This window comes from Rhinopithecus bieti, unplaced genomic scaffold (genome assembly GCF_001698545.2).
Source record: "Rhinopithecus bieti isolate Rb0 unplaced genomic scaffold, ASM169854v2 scaffold_41145, whole genome shotgun sequence".
NCBI lineage: Eukaryota > Metazoa > Chordata > Mammalia > Primates > Cercopithecidae > Rhinopithecus > Rhinopithecus bieti.
In genome coordinates this window covers 1,843,177-1,859,718 of record NW_016817055.1, presented here as the reverse complement: position 1 = coordinate 1,859,718, position 16,542 = coordinate 1,843,177, and the positions used below count along the sequence as shown (strand labels likewise).

The 16,542-nt window shown below is 36.1% G+C and overlaps 1 protein-coding gene across 2 annotated transcripts in view; it reads right to left on the bottom strand.

The window, feature by feature from the left end:
• Positions 1-4,008: 4,008 nt before the first annotated feature.
• The window catches only part of ALDH1A1 (aldehyde dehydrogenase 1 family member A1), a 61,692-nt gene continuing 49,158 nt past the window's right edge, over positions 4,009-16,542 (bottom strand). The window contains exons 10-13 of one of the 2 annotated variants that reach the window (XR_001882187.1): positions 15,495-15,659; positions 13,289-13,445; positions 9,422-9,496; positions 4,009-4,618 (exon numbers count right to left, since the gene is read on the bottom strand). Coding sequence is in view for 1 of the 2 variants with exons in the window: in XM_017855782.1 (XP_017711271.1) it covers positions 4,546-4,618; positions 9,422-9,496; positions 13,289-13,445; positions 15,488-15,659 (477 nt within the window). In the remaining variant the exon portion in view is untranslated. Of the gene's footprint in view, positions 4,619-9,421; positions 9,497-13,288; positions 13,446-15,487; positions 15,660-16,542 lie in introns of both variants that reach the window. The other variant, XM_017855782.1, reaches the window with a different exon arrangement.

The following is a 16,542-nucleotide window of genomic DNA, read 5'->3' as shown; positions in this document are numbered from 1 at the left end:
TCATATTTAGTGTATTTTTCTAGGCCTGGTGAATCTTTACATAATTGACTTGACAAAAAGCAAACAAAATCCTAAAACTCTGGTGAAATACTTCAGCATAGCACTATGGCAGCCTCCTATGAACATGTCTATAAAACTCAGAGATGTACATTTTTAAAAAACTAAATTCTTGTGAAACTATTCAGCACATAAGCACATGGCACTAAAGTATTTATTTTCTTTTTCTTTTCCTTTTTGAGACAGTGTCTCATTCTGTTACCCAGGCTGGAGTGTAGTGGCGCCATCACCACTCACTGCAGCCTCGACCTCCCAGGCTCAGGTGATCTTCCCACCTCAGCCTCCTGAGTAGCTGGGACTACAGGTGCACACCACCACACATGGCTAATTTTTGTATTTTTTTTTTGTAGAGAGGAGTTTTCACCATGTTGCCCAGGCTGGTCTCAAACTCCTGGACTTAAATGATCCAGCTACCTCAGCCTCCCAAAGTGCTGGGATTATATGTATACACTGCACCCAGCCAGCACTAAAGTAAATGTCCAAAAAGCATTGTTATTCCTTTGGTATTTCTTTAGGTGATAAACTTGACTTTCTAGGGAATTGGGAATTAACCTAGATATTTATGGATGAGACTCATTTTCTCTGGGATAAACCCACCACCCGGAATCTAAGGGCCAATTAAGAGACATGATCTTGACTTGTCTCAAGCCCCTACAGAGAATTCTGTGGTTTGGCCTTCAAAGAGACACCACCTCTACTCTTCCACAGAATGTCAGAATGATAAATGAACTGTTTTCCCTCCCTTGTGTCTTGACTCAGGATATCCTCCAGGATGCCACAGTCCTTGTGTGGCAACAGAAGTCTTTCCTGCATTCCTGGCAGTCACTAAATTTAGGTATCTAGAAAATTAGTTCTCATCTCTAATTTCCCTTTCAGTATATTCTTTCACCATCAGACTGGAAAAACTCCAATACATCTCTAGAGAACATTAAAAAATCCCAGGCTACTCTGTTCTTGTGTTAGTTTGCTGAGGATAATGGCTTCCAGCTCCATCCATGTCTATGCAAAGGACATGATCTCATTCCCTTTTATGGCTGCATAGTATCCTATGGTGTATATGTACATTTTTTTAAAATCTAGTCTATCATTGATGAGCAGTTGGGTTGATTCCATGTCTTTACTATTGTGAATAGTGCTACAATGAACATACATGTGCAAGTATCTTTATATTAGAATGATTTATATTCCTTTAGGTATACACCCAGTAATGGGATTGGTGGGTCAAATGGTATTTCACATCCTGCACATGTGTCATGGACCTTAAAATAAAATAAAATTTTAAAAAATCCCAGGATAAACCAGTAAATGAAATTCCAATAGGAAATGTGTTTCATGTGAAAATGTAACCTGGTCATGTAGTATACTCTGAAAAAGCCAGGAGAACTCATTTGCCAAATTGCACTTCTAAGTGTTCAAGTGAAATTCGACACTCAAAACATTACACATATTGCCCAGAGAAAAGATCTTTTGAGTTCATTGCTCCCTCCTGAATCATGTGAAGAAATGGCTAAAATTCTGTATTTTGAGTTGGTTCTATTTGAGTTGGTCACAGGAATTTAAAAAAAACGTTTACCCTGCCCTCAATTTCTTCTTGGCTGTTTCAAAATAAAGCCAGAGGTATGTATCCAATAAAGCCAGAAGTATGTATCCTTAGAAAATAACAACAGCAAAAAGACCAACCAAACAAACAAACAAAAAACAGGAAAAAGAAAAAGAAGAAAACCCAACTAGATTAGACATTTGTGAATGAGTATCTGATACCTGACATTGTCTCTGCCTAAAAAGTGAATTTCAGCCTCTGTCACTTAGTTTGGTATTCCTGGAGATAAAAATACTCTTGACCATTTGGACACTGAGGACAACGAGATCGTAGTTATGACCGCAAAACTGAATTTTTCAAGATGAAATTTCTTACTGGAATTCCTGTAGCACATGAGCTCATAAGATACCTTTTAACTTTTCAAGGTTTTAAGAATTACTACCAGTATGGCTTTAATACAAATAATGAAATATAATACAAATAATGTCTAGAGACTCAGAACGAGCCAATATAAAACAGATATTTTCTGTTTAATCCTGTAATGTCTTATTTATATTATGAAAATTTTCAAATATTTAAACCTGCTTCTGGCTTTTGTCTTGTGCTGTCCTCAGCCTTCTTTGTTACACATTTTAAAATGTTCTGGTTGCATGCCATTACAATATTAACTTGTCTACCTATTAATTTATTTACACGTGGTTTTAAACACATCTTTTAAAATGTAGACCCCGTCTGGCTTTAGGAAAACACAACTCCCTCTGTGTTTGGATACTTTTCCTTCTCATTGTCCAAAGACCCTTCAGTTCTCCCCAGTACTTTGGTTTCTTCAGTTTTGAAAAGGGTAAACATGTCCCACATCTTACGAGGTAGTCCAAATTGCAGATTTTATAGGCCAACATAAGTTTGGAAACTCTTCAAATGGGAATTAAATTATTTCCTGTATAAGAAGCCAATGAACTTCATTTGTTCTTACCTTGTTACACTTGACTGCAGCAGGCAGTAGTGTCCTAATAACAGAAGCACTGAAGTGTCTGTTAATGTTAATGTAAAATGATAAACTTATATAAAATCTGAAAAAAATGTTATCCTAAGTTGCTAAACTAAAAAACTTTTAGAATGTGTCTAGTTATACACAAATGTTCACTTCATTTGGGCCTAAGTCACTCTGCATATGGAAACCCAACAGAAGAATGAGAACACAAGCACCAATTCATTGTTATGAGAGGGTAAATGTGCCAGCTTGGTGTAGTTTTATGCAGAGAACACTTTTTCAGTTGCTCTCTTTTGATTCCCAGATCTTTCCTTAGAACTCTAAGTGCTGTGTCATCACGTAGGACAGCAAGGTTTTTTTTTTTTGTTTTTTTTTTGAGACAGGGTCCCACTCTGTCACCCAGGCTAGAGTGCAGTGGTATGATCATGGCTCACTGCAGCCTCGACCTCGCAGGCTCAAGTCATCCTCCTACCTCAGTCTCTCAAGTAGGTAGGACCACAGGTATGTGCCCCATTCCCGGCTAATGCGCGCGCGCGCGTGTGTTTTCTTTTTTAATAAAGAAGGGTTTTAGCCCATTGCCCAGACTGGTCTCAAACTCCTGGGCTCAACTGATCCACCTGCTGTGGCCTCCCACAGTGCTGGGATTACAGGAGTGAGCCACTGTATCCAGCTCAGCATGGGTTTCTTAATGTTAATTGGTGGTAACTGAGGAGGTGAGGGAAGGGAGGCAAGGTCTCTGCTAATTTGGAAAAAAAAGGGCCCTATTAAAACGAAAAAGGTTGCAGAACTTCTCAGAACGTATCATATGCTGCCGATGTGCAATTTGAAATTCCAAGAGAGGAAAATATATTGTATATAATTTTTCCAAATGTTTTTTCAATGGAACATGTCCCAGTAAATTTTGTTGAACCTCTTTCCCTTTTATTCATTGCAAAGTTACTCATTATTAAGGTTTATACTCAGTTAAATTTCCTACCTGAGGCCATTCCCAATTCCCTCAGTTAGCCTTCATCATGGCCACTTCTACAAGTCACTGCAAGTTTGTAAAATCCTCATTTTTAAATGACCCCTCCTTTCTGTGGTACAGGGATTGTGTCATTATTAACCACTAAATTAAAGATCTTCGGATAATGGACCACTCATTATTCACCTCTTTTCTACAACACTTAACACATCCAAAACTTTGTAGGAACTCAATAATTGCTTACTGAAGGACTGAGGCCATCTATTTTAAATAAAATGTATTGATTTCAAGAATTCTTCTGGAAAATACAACATGTTTCTTTATGCATTTGAGAATGGGTGGATTAGACTTTTACTTTTAAATGTACCTTTATGATCAGTTTAATACTGTTTTTAAGTGACAAGAAGAAATCACTGTAACCAAAACTTGTACTTAAAAAATTCAAAAGTAACAAGAATCATGCAAGGTTGTTTTTATTAAGCTTTATATTCAGTTTACAGCTACATATTACAGGGATTATTTCATTTGACAAGCAGACATGACATCCTAGGAAACTTTTCAAAACAGTCCAAGGACTTTATAACTACTGGGAACAGAGCAATTTACTCTGCAGTTAACATGTATGTTAAGTACTTCAAGGAGTCGCTAAGGGAAAGAAGCTAAATGCAACTGTTCCCTTTCTATAAAATGATTATCCTGGAAAAGCAGCTACAAAGAAAAATCACACAACTATGGCAAAGCTAGAGAGATCATACATCCAAATTTGTCTTTTTTATTTAGGACAGGACTTGGGGGTCACATTTCAGAAGGCAAATAATTCTTTCAGAACAAGCTACATGTCAAGTTTTCTATGGGTAGTATTAATACTAATATGATTTAGCTTATGTTTAAAAAAATCAAGAAAAGAAAAATTTTGTCTTTAAAATCTACTATATTAGTGACTGTAGGAGATGCTTAGCTATTGAAGAGCTTCTCTCCATTCTTGTATTTTCTTTATGAGTTCTTCTGAGAGATTTTCACCGTGACTGTTTTGACCTCTGTGTATTCATGGAAACCGTACTCCCCCCTAGAGAGAAGGAAAACATACCCACAAACACCGTTTAGCACAGCAGTGTAAATATGCTATAGTTCATGTTTGTTCAAGTTTGTTCTTGTTTTACTGGCTAGGGACAATAGAAAGTATTTCTTGTGTACAGAGCATCTCATATAGTAGCTAGCCAATCGTAAGCTTTCTGGTCTTACACAGATTCCCTTGTGGGGAAAATTTTCTTTAAAATTTTCATGTTAAATAATCATGTACTGTCAGTTGATTTCTCACAGAAAGAGTCCCCTTTTGGCATTATTCTACTTGATTTTAAAAACTCTAACGGCAGATGCAACAATGTCATCTTGGGAAAATGAAAAGAAAACAAAAGCTCTAAAACTACTCAAAAGACAATTCAACCCAACAAGAATTTTGTCATTTCTAGTTTAGATTGAACTAAGACGGACATAAGACAAGAGGAGAAGTAGCAATATATGATCACTACAAGCTCTACTCTAGTTCTACAGTTTTGCTGTAGTTTTACTGTAGAACTAGAGTAGAGCTTGTATTCACCATGTGTGATTGTCACAGAAGTGGGAAGGGGATAGAAATTGAACATGGTTTCATTTTTAGTCTAAGGTGCCCTAACATGGCTTGAAACAAAATATTTTGCAGCAGTAGTTTCAGCAAAATCTTTTGATTCTTGGCAAAACAAAAACCTGACCTTTGTTGTTTGAAGTTTTTTTTGTTGTTGTTGTTTTCTTTTAAGAGGAGGAAGATGATAGATTGGTCTAAATTCAGGCTCTTGGGCTTTTTTGTAGTTCTTGGCTTTTCCCCTTTATACAACCTCCTCTATCCCCCACCATTTTCTTGTATAACTCTTAAGTTCAACCCAAATGATCAGGAATTAACCCGAGTCAATCAGTTTGGACTCTGGGACCTTGTTATCAGGTTTATGGGGACCTCCCACCAGGTTTAGAAACTGACTGATTTACCCCTTGTTGAAGAGATGACTAAAAAGACTGGGCTCAGTTATTCTCTATATTGTTTCGATGAGAGGATCAAATTACATGTATGTAAGAGTAGTCTCAAAATCATAACACTCATGCACATGTAGGCTTACAAAAGAATAAGATCTTGATCCTTTTTTACCCCTCCCTTCTTGTGATATAGACAGGTATGTAGAAGACATCATTTTCTGCTGGGAAACCTAATACTCTTACACTGATTATTTTCTTGGGCAATTAAGCTTTTGAAAATACCTTTCAAAAGCTTCAGTGAGCATGTTCCTTAAAGTAATTAAAGGGCTTAGCCTCAACTGTCTGAAACCCATTAAAAGATAATATTTTAATAAGTATTTTATCTCAGGGTTAGATCAATCAACCCATGACTTTCACCAATAGGTTTTCCATTGTGTTTTGGGTTACATAGACACTTGAAGCTCTCAGGAGAGTAATAAGTGGGATTATTGTCATATTCAGGCTGAAATATGTCCTGCTCCTTAGGATTCCTATGCCTATACTGTATCTACGACATAGCCCCAAACATCTGTTTGGATTTCTCTTCATCTTACTGTGTCTGTGAGTTACTGTTTGTATACTTCTAAAAGCTTCAATGTACAAATCACCTGGGACCTTATTCAAGTACTGATTCTGATTTAGTAGGTCTCGAGTGAAGCCTGAGTTGGCACTGGTAATAAGTGTTTGGAAATAATGTGACCCAATATTACAAACAAGTATACTGGCATAGAGGCCCTTTCAACCTTACATAGATTTGTTTATTGGTAATAAACTTGCAAGTGATATCAACCTATGCTTCTTCTCCAGGGTCCACAATGTTAAAAAAAAAAAAAAAGGTACTAGTACCACATTACATCTGATTTCCTCTCTGTACCCAGGATTGAGACTGGCACTAATTAAGTAGGCACAGAAGAACTGTTTGCTGAACAGACTTGGTAAATATCCTCAAGAAAAAAAAATTCATTTGTGTTCTCACTATACAACCATTAGTTTACACTTCCTTGCTCCCCTTTTCTATGGAACAGCAGGAAAAAAATATCATGTGAAGTGCTGAGAGTCAATGAAGTTTAAAATGGCACACTAGCAAAGTTTTAAAGGATCTATGCTAACCTAAGTGAAACTGAGTACAATTACACAAAGGGAGAAATTTCTGTCTTTTAACTAATCCCAGTGCCAACACTACGATCAGAGATGCAAAATCAAGGTTTGCATACTCTGTATCACCTTCAAACACATTGGGGTCCACATAACACCATTTTTGGCTCTTTGAGGACGCTGTTCTCAACTGATCAATTCTGTCTTTCTATTGTTGAGGAAAATTTGTAAATTAACTCTTGGGAGTCATTTGAGGTCATCACCTGAGTAATAACTTGTAACTCTTGGAACATCTTGCAGCAAATGACTTGTTTATTAAGTTCACCAAATTTGGTTTCAGGTAGACTTTAACTGTAGCATTCTCAAGTTGAATTTTTGAAGTAAAAAAAAAATACACACAACTTTGTCTTTTGTATTTGAAAGAAATCATCTATACCCACGTTCTAGATTTTTAGGAAATTATTGATGGTTGATTCCTGTTTTCAGTCCTCCTCTTATGTGATTTCTTTATGCCTTCACCTTAAAGTCTGACCAAATTATGTTCAACAAAATTGACATGTTTGGTCTACTTTAGTCCTGCATTCCTTTTGATTATTTTATCTTCAATGTTCTCAGTGAAATGTGTTGTTAGATAACCAGGCCAGCAACGAACCAACTGCCCTTCAAAGAAATCCAACCTTTGTTCTTACTTTTTGTACAAAGTAATTAGTTTTGCCAAGAGATTCTCCAGTAATAGAAAGAGAAGAAACTAGGGAAGGAAGAAACCCATTTGTTGAATTTACATTTTGTGGCAGTTATGTGGCTAGGGATTTAATATTCAGTATGTCATTTAACTCTCACAAGAACTCTCATTCCATCTTAAGTGGAATGGGAACATCTCCATGAAATATGAGAAAGTAGAGGCTCAGAAGTTAGGTAGCTCGAACTGGGGTGCATGGTTGGCAAGTGGCAGAATCAGGAATCAAATTTAGCTGGTCAGACACCAGTGATGTTTTCTCAGCTACGCCGTGCATTTTTGATGGGCTAATCTTTTGTTCTACCTTAGCAACATTCTAAATATATCCATGGCTTTTCACTACTCCACTAATAAAATCTAAGTCAAATTTCTTAAGTGCAGGACTTCTTAATCTGTATCATATGTAACTCTGAAATCATGTTTTTCATCCCCATAAATCCACACCAATCAACCAAATTAACTAGCCCCTCAACATACAACATGTAATGTTCCATGCAAGAAAGCCCTCTTCTCTGCTAATTGATATCCTACACTTGCTTTCTGCCCTAGAGGAAGTTTCGTCTCTTCTGTTCAGAGAAGTTTTCTTCTCCATTAACTGCCATTAAGTTTTCAACCACTGGATTTCCACTGGGGTCAGAACTATAGAATCTTAAGCATAGAATAGAGGTTAAAAGATCTATTTGCTTCTTCCACTCTTGTCCACACTCACAATCCTTGGCCTTGTCTGACAGATGAAAATAGCAATGGTTAGACAGATGCCATCCTGACTCTTACACTCTGGTAGTGTCTTGGTTTTCTTCAATACTTTGCTCTGTACTTCAATTGTTTCTCTATCTCCATAGGATATGGAGACCCAGTGTATTACTACTTATTTCATAGTGTATGTAGGTTATTTCACATGTCTTTTTACATATTTCCCCTGCCACCACAGTTATGTAAAGGATGGAACTCAGTGTCATGTCTCCGGGGTTCCTAGGACCTTACACATAGCAAGTGCTTAATGAATGAAAACATATTAAGAAAGTAGACTGGTCATTTTATAATTTTCCCATTTCACTGACTCCCCAGAGATATTTGTTTCCTTATAATTTTGCTGATTCATTAGAGTAGGGTACTCAACTATTTAATGTGTTTAGAAATTGAGAAAGACACATTTTCACTTGCTAATCATAAAACGAGCAAGTTTACAATCCATGTTTGATACTATAAGGTTTCTATTTTTTCTTCATAAATGTTTACATTAATACATATAAAAAGTTTTAAGAAATAAAATGACTAAAATTGCTTAGAATTAACTAAGCATATTGCCACTACTTTCTGTATTTACATATATATGTGCATTCTTAAAAAGTCTATATACCCTGGTTTCAAAATAACTGAAATTTCATAAATGCATTTATATATAAATATCTTAATCTAGTCACTACTATAAAACATGTTTTCCTCAAATTTCATTTTAGGTTTAAATTTTAGTACTAAAATAACTCCTTATGGTAATTAAAAATTTTAAAGTCGACATCAATAATATCTCAACAAATGGGAATCATTCCTCTTACACTGAAATTTCCTTTACATAAGTCACCTAATTTACTTATTTAAATGGTTTATTCAAATAACCACAGTGTTTACATTTGCACCTTTCTTACAATCACCAATTCATAGCTTCCACCTCTTTTCTGGAAATGTTTCCCAAATGGATTACATTCATATATACAGCAAGCAATTGCAAAAGCAAGCAACATTACAATCACCAATGTAAGTTGCTTAATATAGTCCCTAAAATATAGTAGGAACTTAGTAAATTATGTTGCCTTCTGCAATCACCTTTTGCACTATGGAGTAGATCCAACATTTAATAAGCTATTTGGTGCTATGAATCTCCAGGAAAGAACAGAGGCAGGTTTTATTTAAGGTGAAAACTATGAGTTAATTCCCTGGGAATGAAAATCATTTTCATAAAAGTAAATATTTATCTTAATAGAATGTTATTCTTACAGTTCTCGTCCATTTCCAGACATCTTGAATCCACCAAAGGGACACTGGGCACTTACCACGCCATAGCAATTCACCCTGAAGAGAAAGAAAAGTGCATTATAGACAACACTAAAGTGTGAAAAAAAAAAAAAACTCCTTTATGGCAGTTTTAGAAATTTAGAAAGCTCCTTACAAACTCCATTAATTTCAATATAACATACTCATCTTGATATAAAAAGCAGCACTATAAATTAGAATGCAGACATATATGGATACACACTACCTAGAAACAAATAGAATAGTGCAACTGCATATGTGGACAGCCATTTTGGTCGTACATTGTGTCCCTGAGAAATGGTAGTCTGAATTTACAAAAGATAGAATAGTCACTATGCTGTAGGGGGAAGGATATGGTTTGCTAGAAGCTAGAAGTTGTTGGATCGGTATTCATTACTGCCTATATATGGATCAGCTTGTAATTCTCTTGATGTTTCTGTACTTAACAGGCTAGAATCAATTTTCTTTTGCAATTGTAATATGTATCATATTACCCAGTTAATTTTTTCCCCATTAATTGGTTAAATAAATTGCTAAACAGAGGCCTTAGCAGGAGTTGGGTTTAATTATTATTTATTCCCTGTCATGTTTCATAAAGTGTTTAAAGATACTTGTATAAACAAACATAATTACATGAATGGGAGTAATTAGAGTCCAACAAAAAATTACAATAGAAGATCAAGAGAGGGAAAATTAGAATGCAGTTTTGCAGACCATAAGCAATATGTTTAGCTTTAAATTTACTGGTGGCCAAAATTAGCAAAATCTAATTACGTACATGATTCTCATTATACACAAGAGAAAAACACTTTTTAAAGGAGATTTATGTTTATACTTTTCTCTCCCTTCATGCTATTTTAATAGGTGGACAACAATGTGGCTTCCAGAGCCTGGGTTAGTAGCTGGAGACTGAGGCAGGAGGATCACTTGAGCCCAAGAGTTTGAGACCAGCCTGGGGAACACAGCAAACCCTTGCCTCTACAAAAAAATTTAGAAAACCAACCAACCAATCAAACAAACAAAAAAGCCAGGGTGGCTTCCAGATAAATTGTATTATACTTTGAAGACTTTGGTCATTACTTTTATCCTGAAATAACATTCAGATGTTTTCTTTGTTAAAACACTATCCCAGTTTCCAAAGTTCCACATTCTCACTGGACCGTAGAGTTCTTAATTATGTCTCTCATCCTGGAGGGATAATTCCTTTAATAAATTTACACTTATAAAAGGCAGTATTGTCTCAGATTTGTTTAACTGCCCTTTAAATTGCAAAATCAAATACCTACTTTGAAATTATGAGTAAAATTACTGCAACTCTGGAGTTCAATAATTTTCCTGAAAACACCAAGCAGCTATTAGGTCTGGGACAATGCCAGAACATTATTATCTTCTAGGATATATAGTAACAAGATGGTCCCCTCTGCTTTTCCTAATAGAGGAAATTCCTGATTGGGGATTCCCAAGACCCTCAGTGGGGTGATGTCATAACAAGCTTCATCAAGCAAGCATGGAACATAATGCTAGTCGAAAATACAAAACCTGAAATTTGTCTTTGTTAAAAAGTGCAGAGAATAAGTTTGCTCATTTTACTGTAGACTAGAAATGAAACTGTTTTTACTGTGAATTAACAGAGAACTGAGAAATGTTCACTCGGCAAAAACTTTGAGTTCAAAATGTTATCTGTCATCTGTAAGCAAGTGTTTCCTCATGTGTAAAGTGGAGATGATAATATTTAATAGGATTGTTTCAAGGTATGCATAAGATTGCATGAAGCGTATTCCTGTTGTAGTACTTGGTATATATATCTTCAGTAAATGGCGATAATATACATACACACAGTAACTATGCTGAATTTTATTAATGCTTTTATCATAGGCAAATTCTATATTTATCACTAGCTATACTGACTATTCAAGATGAACTTGCTGAATTTTATTTAAGAGTCTCCCATTAGGCCCACTTCTTATTGCTGTTACAATGGCAATTAAATTGCCACATGTGCTTTGGAGGAGAAATTCAAACTATAGCATTGACATAATTTATGTTAATGTACACCCTCCCTGGCCCCAAATCTGTTTATACATTTTTAAAGCCCCCGAGATTATTCTAACGAACAGCCAGGGCTGAGAACCACAGCCTTAGAATACTGCATAGGTCCAGGCCAGCATGGTGGCTCAGGCCTGTAATCCTAGCCCTTTGGGAGGCCAAGGTGGGTGGATCACTTGAGGTCAGGAGTTCGAGACCAGCCTGGCCAACATGGTGAAACCCCATCTCTACTAAAAAAAGAATAAAACAAAATACAAAGATTAGCTGGGCTTGGTTGGTGCATGTCTGTAGTCCCAGCTACTTCGGAGGCTGAGGCAGGAGAATCACTTGAACCCAGGAGGCAGAGGTTGCAGTGACCCAATATCGCACCACTGCACTCCAGCCTGGGTGACAGAGCAAGGCTCCATCAAATAAATAAATAAATAAATAAAGAGAGAAAGAGAAAGAGAGAGAGAGAAAGAGAGAAGGAGAAAGAGAAAGAGACAGAAAAAGAAAGAGACAGAAAGAAAGAAAGAAAGAAAGAAAGAAAGAAAGAAAGAAAGAAAGAAAGAAAGACAGAGAGAGAGAGAGAGAGAAAGAAAGAGAGAGAGAAAAAGAAAGAGAGAGAGAGAAAGAAAGAAAGAAAGAAAAGAAAAGAAAGAAAGAAAGAAAGAAAAGAAAGAAAGAAAGAAAAAAAGAAAGAAAGAAAAAAAGAAAGAAAGAAAGAAAGAAAGAAAGACAGAAAGAAAGAAAGAAAGAAAGAAAGAGAGAAAGAGAGAAAGAGAGAGAAAGAAAGAGAGCAAGAAAAATACTGCACAGGTCTAATCTAGGTGTGACTTAGTGTTGGGAAGGAAAATAACCTTGGGCTATTGCCAGGACTGAGGGGCCAAAATGAGGCTAATGGGGCCAAAGTGACCAAAGACATAGTCTAGAGACTGATGGTTGAGTATAGAATGCAACAGTTTGAGAGGCATAGACTTCATGTTTATATCCTCTTGCTTAAAGTATAAAATAAGAGTATAAACTAGGTTAAAAATGGGAGAGGGAGGGGATCTTCAAAATTCAATTTTTAAAAAATAACTGCAATTATCTGTAATAATCCTAGAGTAAGAAGGCTGATATAAGAATTAAATATTTGCATACACAAGGGTACCAAGTAAGTATTGTTTATTGGTTAAACAGAACTTATTCTTTTACCTCCCTGTATACAGCATAGTGCCAAGTGCCCAGAAATTACTTAGCAGTTCTTATATTGTGTTTACCAAACATCAATAAAATATTTTTGGTAAGCAATTTCAAGAAGCTAGATAAAGTTAAAGAAAATATTCTCCCTAAAGTTTTTCCAATAAAGCTTTTTTTTTTCTTTTTTTTGAGACAGAGTTTTGCTCTTGTTGCCGAGGCTAGAGTACAATACAATGGCATGATCTCGGCTCACTGCAACCACAATCTCCGCCTTCCGGGCTCAAGCAATTCTCCTGCCTCCTCCTCCACGTAGCTGGGATTACAGGCACCACACTCAGCTACTTTTTGTTTTTTTTTTAGTAGACATGGTGTTTCACCTTGTTGGCCAGGCTGGACTCAAACTCCTGACCTCAGGTGATCCACCCGCCTCAGCCACCCAAAGTGCTGGGATTACAGACGTGAGCCACCATGCCCAGCCTGTTGTTTGTTTTTCAAGGCAGCAACTGCTTTTCTAGAGAAGGATAGGTAATTCCAAATGAAAAATCCAAGTCTGAAAAGGTTCAAGGTAGTAATCTGTTAATGTGGTTATTACTGAAAAGACTACATTACTTAGGTTGGACTTACCACACTGTTCCTGCCTGCAGAGCAGAGGAGATTGTTACGGCTTTATCAATGTCTTTGGTAAAGACTCCTGCTGATAAGCCATAGAAAGTATTGTTTGCTCTTTTAATCACGTCATCTAAAGATTTAAACTTCATGATTTGCTGCACTGGTCCAAAATCTATACCACAAGAAATAAATAAGTAAAAATAATAGGTTAAAATGAAAAATGATATTGTGGATTTTTTTTCCTATACACTATCCTAAATTGATTAAGATTTTGTTGTTCATCTCAAACCTATGTGTGAGAATCCAAATAGTTAACTGTAAAAATGGCAGGTGAAAACAGATAGTAAAATTTCAGTTTAACTATCAGTTGTTAAATTTCCTTTGGAAGAAGAAAGGGTACAAATAATTAAGGCAATATTAAGTTTCTAGATGTTGGAATTAAGCTTTCAAGAACTTATGATTGTGTAACAAATCATTAACTTCAGAATTTCTTTTTCACTTGGGAATATTTTAAATTCACTCTCTAGTTTTTCTTATCTTCCAAGTCACTACATATAATTATAAGCCCCAGAAAGCAATCTACTGGATAAATGAATAGGCAATGATTGATAATAATAACGCTTTAAACACCTGTATGCCATTGGTAAAATATTAACTATTCTACTATACTCAGTAGAATAATTACTAATTATGTTTCATAATTAGCCAAGTTAGGGAAACATCATGAACTTTTAGTCTACTCTGTAGCAAAGTCTTAGGCAACTTAAATATATCAAACAGAATTGTTCATCACTGCAAGAGCTTATACATTCTAAACTATCCTATTCTAATCAAAGCATGAATTCATTGGTAATGGCTATAACTGCAGGACAGAAAACAAAAATCACAATTTGCTTACTCTAGCCTACATTACTCTTTTGCTTTCACTAAGTCCCTGGTTACTGCAGCCCAAACTCAATTCACCCTGTATCTCAGCCTCAGGTAGAAGAAAAACAACTGGATTTTCTCTTTAAAATTAAGCTCCTGTATTTCCATATGGAAAAAAAAATTTCCATATAGCTCCTGTATTTGATCTATTAAGATCAAATAAAGACTCCTCTGAAATTACCAGAATGTTCTGAGAAATGTGAATGAAGGGAGACAAAAATCAGAAATGACAAATGGTTTTCTGGTGTTCACCACTGATTTAAGTGTCAGAAGGGAGGGGCTACTGTTCAATAGAGGTTGAGTGCAAATCTTAACGTTATAAATCGAATCATATTTGAATGTAGGAACCATATACACAGCTGCTACTCTAATAAATGTGTTCATATTTTACGTAATTTTAATTGAACACAGCACATAGCTCCAGGCTCCTACTTTGAAGTAGCAAGCTAGCAGTTCTCTTACATATTAATCTATTATAGGAACACAATAAATGTTTCCTTAATTGAAGATTGTTTTCCACCTCTTATCTGGTATTAATCAAGATATGCAAGAATGAAAGGACCAAGAGCACATAGAAGGTAGGGAGTGATAGAGGAGACAAATGCTGTTTTCAAATACATGGATAGCTGTTATATAGAAAAAGGCTATAGGGCAAACATGGAACCAGAAAGTAGAACCTATATAATTATCTCTTTTGTGGTGAGAACACTTAAAATTGACTCTCTTAGCAATATTCAAGTGTATAATACATTGTTATTAATTACAGTCAGGATATTTATGATAACTCTCTTGAACTTATTCCTCCTAATTGAAATTTTGAATCCTTTGACCAACATTTCCCAACCCTCATCCTCCACTCCCCCAAGCCTCTGGTAACCACCATTCCAATCTCTGCTTCTATGAGTTCTACTCTTTGAGATCCCACATATAAGTGAGATAATGCAGTATTTGTCCTTTGACGTCTGTCATATTTCATGGAGCATAAATTTTCCAGGTTGTTGCTGCAAATGACAGGATTCTTTTTCATTTTTTTTAAAGTTGTGAATGCAGCACCTAAAAATTGTTAAGCATCCAGAACTGTGTTGGCTGGACAATTGTGGCTGGCCCCATGGATCCCTTAGTATTTTTTAGTCTCTATCACAAATAACTTAAATCTCTATCAAGAACAGAATAAAGAGTAACATTAACAGAGAAAGATGTTCCAAAGTGCTGGGAATTTTAAATGGACACTTGTATACACACATACAGACGAAACATGGCAACGAAAAGAACAGAACAGAATGAAACCATTTACCTCCTCTTTGGCAATGCGCATCTCATCTGTAACATTAGAGAACACCGTGGGCTGGACAAAGTAGCCTTTATTCCCCCACGGGCCTCCTCCACATTCCAGTTTGGCCCCTTCTTTCTTCCCACTCTCAATGAGGTCAAGTATTTTATCATATTGTTCCTTGTCAATCTATTTGAAAAATATCACATGAAAAGAAAAAAACGTAGTCACTTGTAAAGATAACACATTACTGGGCCTGTTAACAAAGGCTTCAAAATGCTAAAATATTGCAATTAAACCAGATATTGAATCAAAACAGCTAACAGAGGCTCAGATTCATTCTTTGGATACATTTTCTTCACATGACTTTTTAGGGAAAAATCTCTTGAAGATAGATATTTGTATTTAACATTTGTTTTATAGTTATACAGGAAAAGCATTCAGCACTTCAAACACATAAAAACCTTTTACACAATCATCATTTATTCTCTCTGGTAGAAATGCCTGTTAATCTGAATACATTTACCTGGAACCTATTGTCCTGGCTGAAATGAAAGGAGGGAAAAGAGAAAAAGAGAACTTTGATACTGGGTTTAATTAGATCTGTTGGGAAACAGATGCTTTAAGACTGTTCTTAGAAGACTCCCGAGCCTCTGTTTGATCTCCCCATTTCTGAATCACCCCATCTGACCCGTCCGATGCCCTTGGAGAACCCATTCTGACCATAGTCTGGGCACCCTTCCCAGTTCTGGTCCCACTGGGACAGTAGGTAGGTTTGCTTCGAATTCTGGCCTGTCCTGAACGTCACCATCCTGCTTTATTAAATGAGCCACATCTAAATAGATGCCAGGTATTACAGAACTTAAATGGTTTTTATTTAAACGCTATTTTTAAAAGGAAAATAAATGAGTTCAGAGTTGTGGTTGTGAATACCAGGAACACATACCTTTCCTTCAAGCACTGAAATCGGGGGCTAATTTTTGTCTCAATTTCTATTTTGTGATGTTGAATGACTGGGTGACTCTTGGATTCCAAGTCACTGCTGAGGGCTGCCTATCTCAGGTGTAGCAGG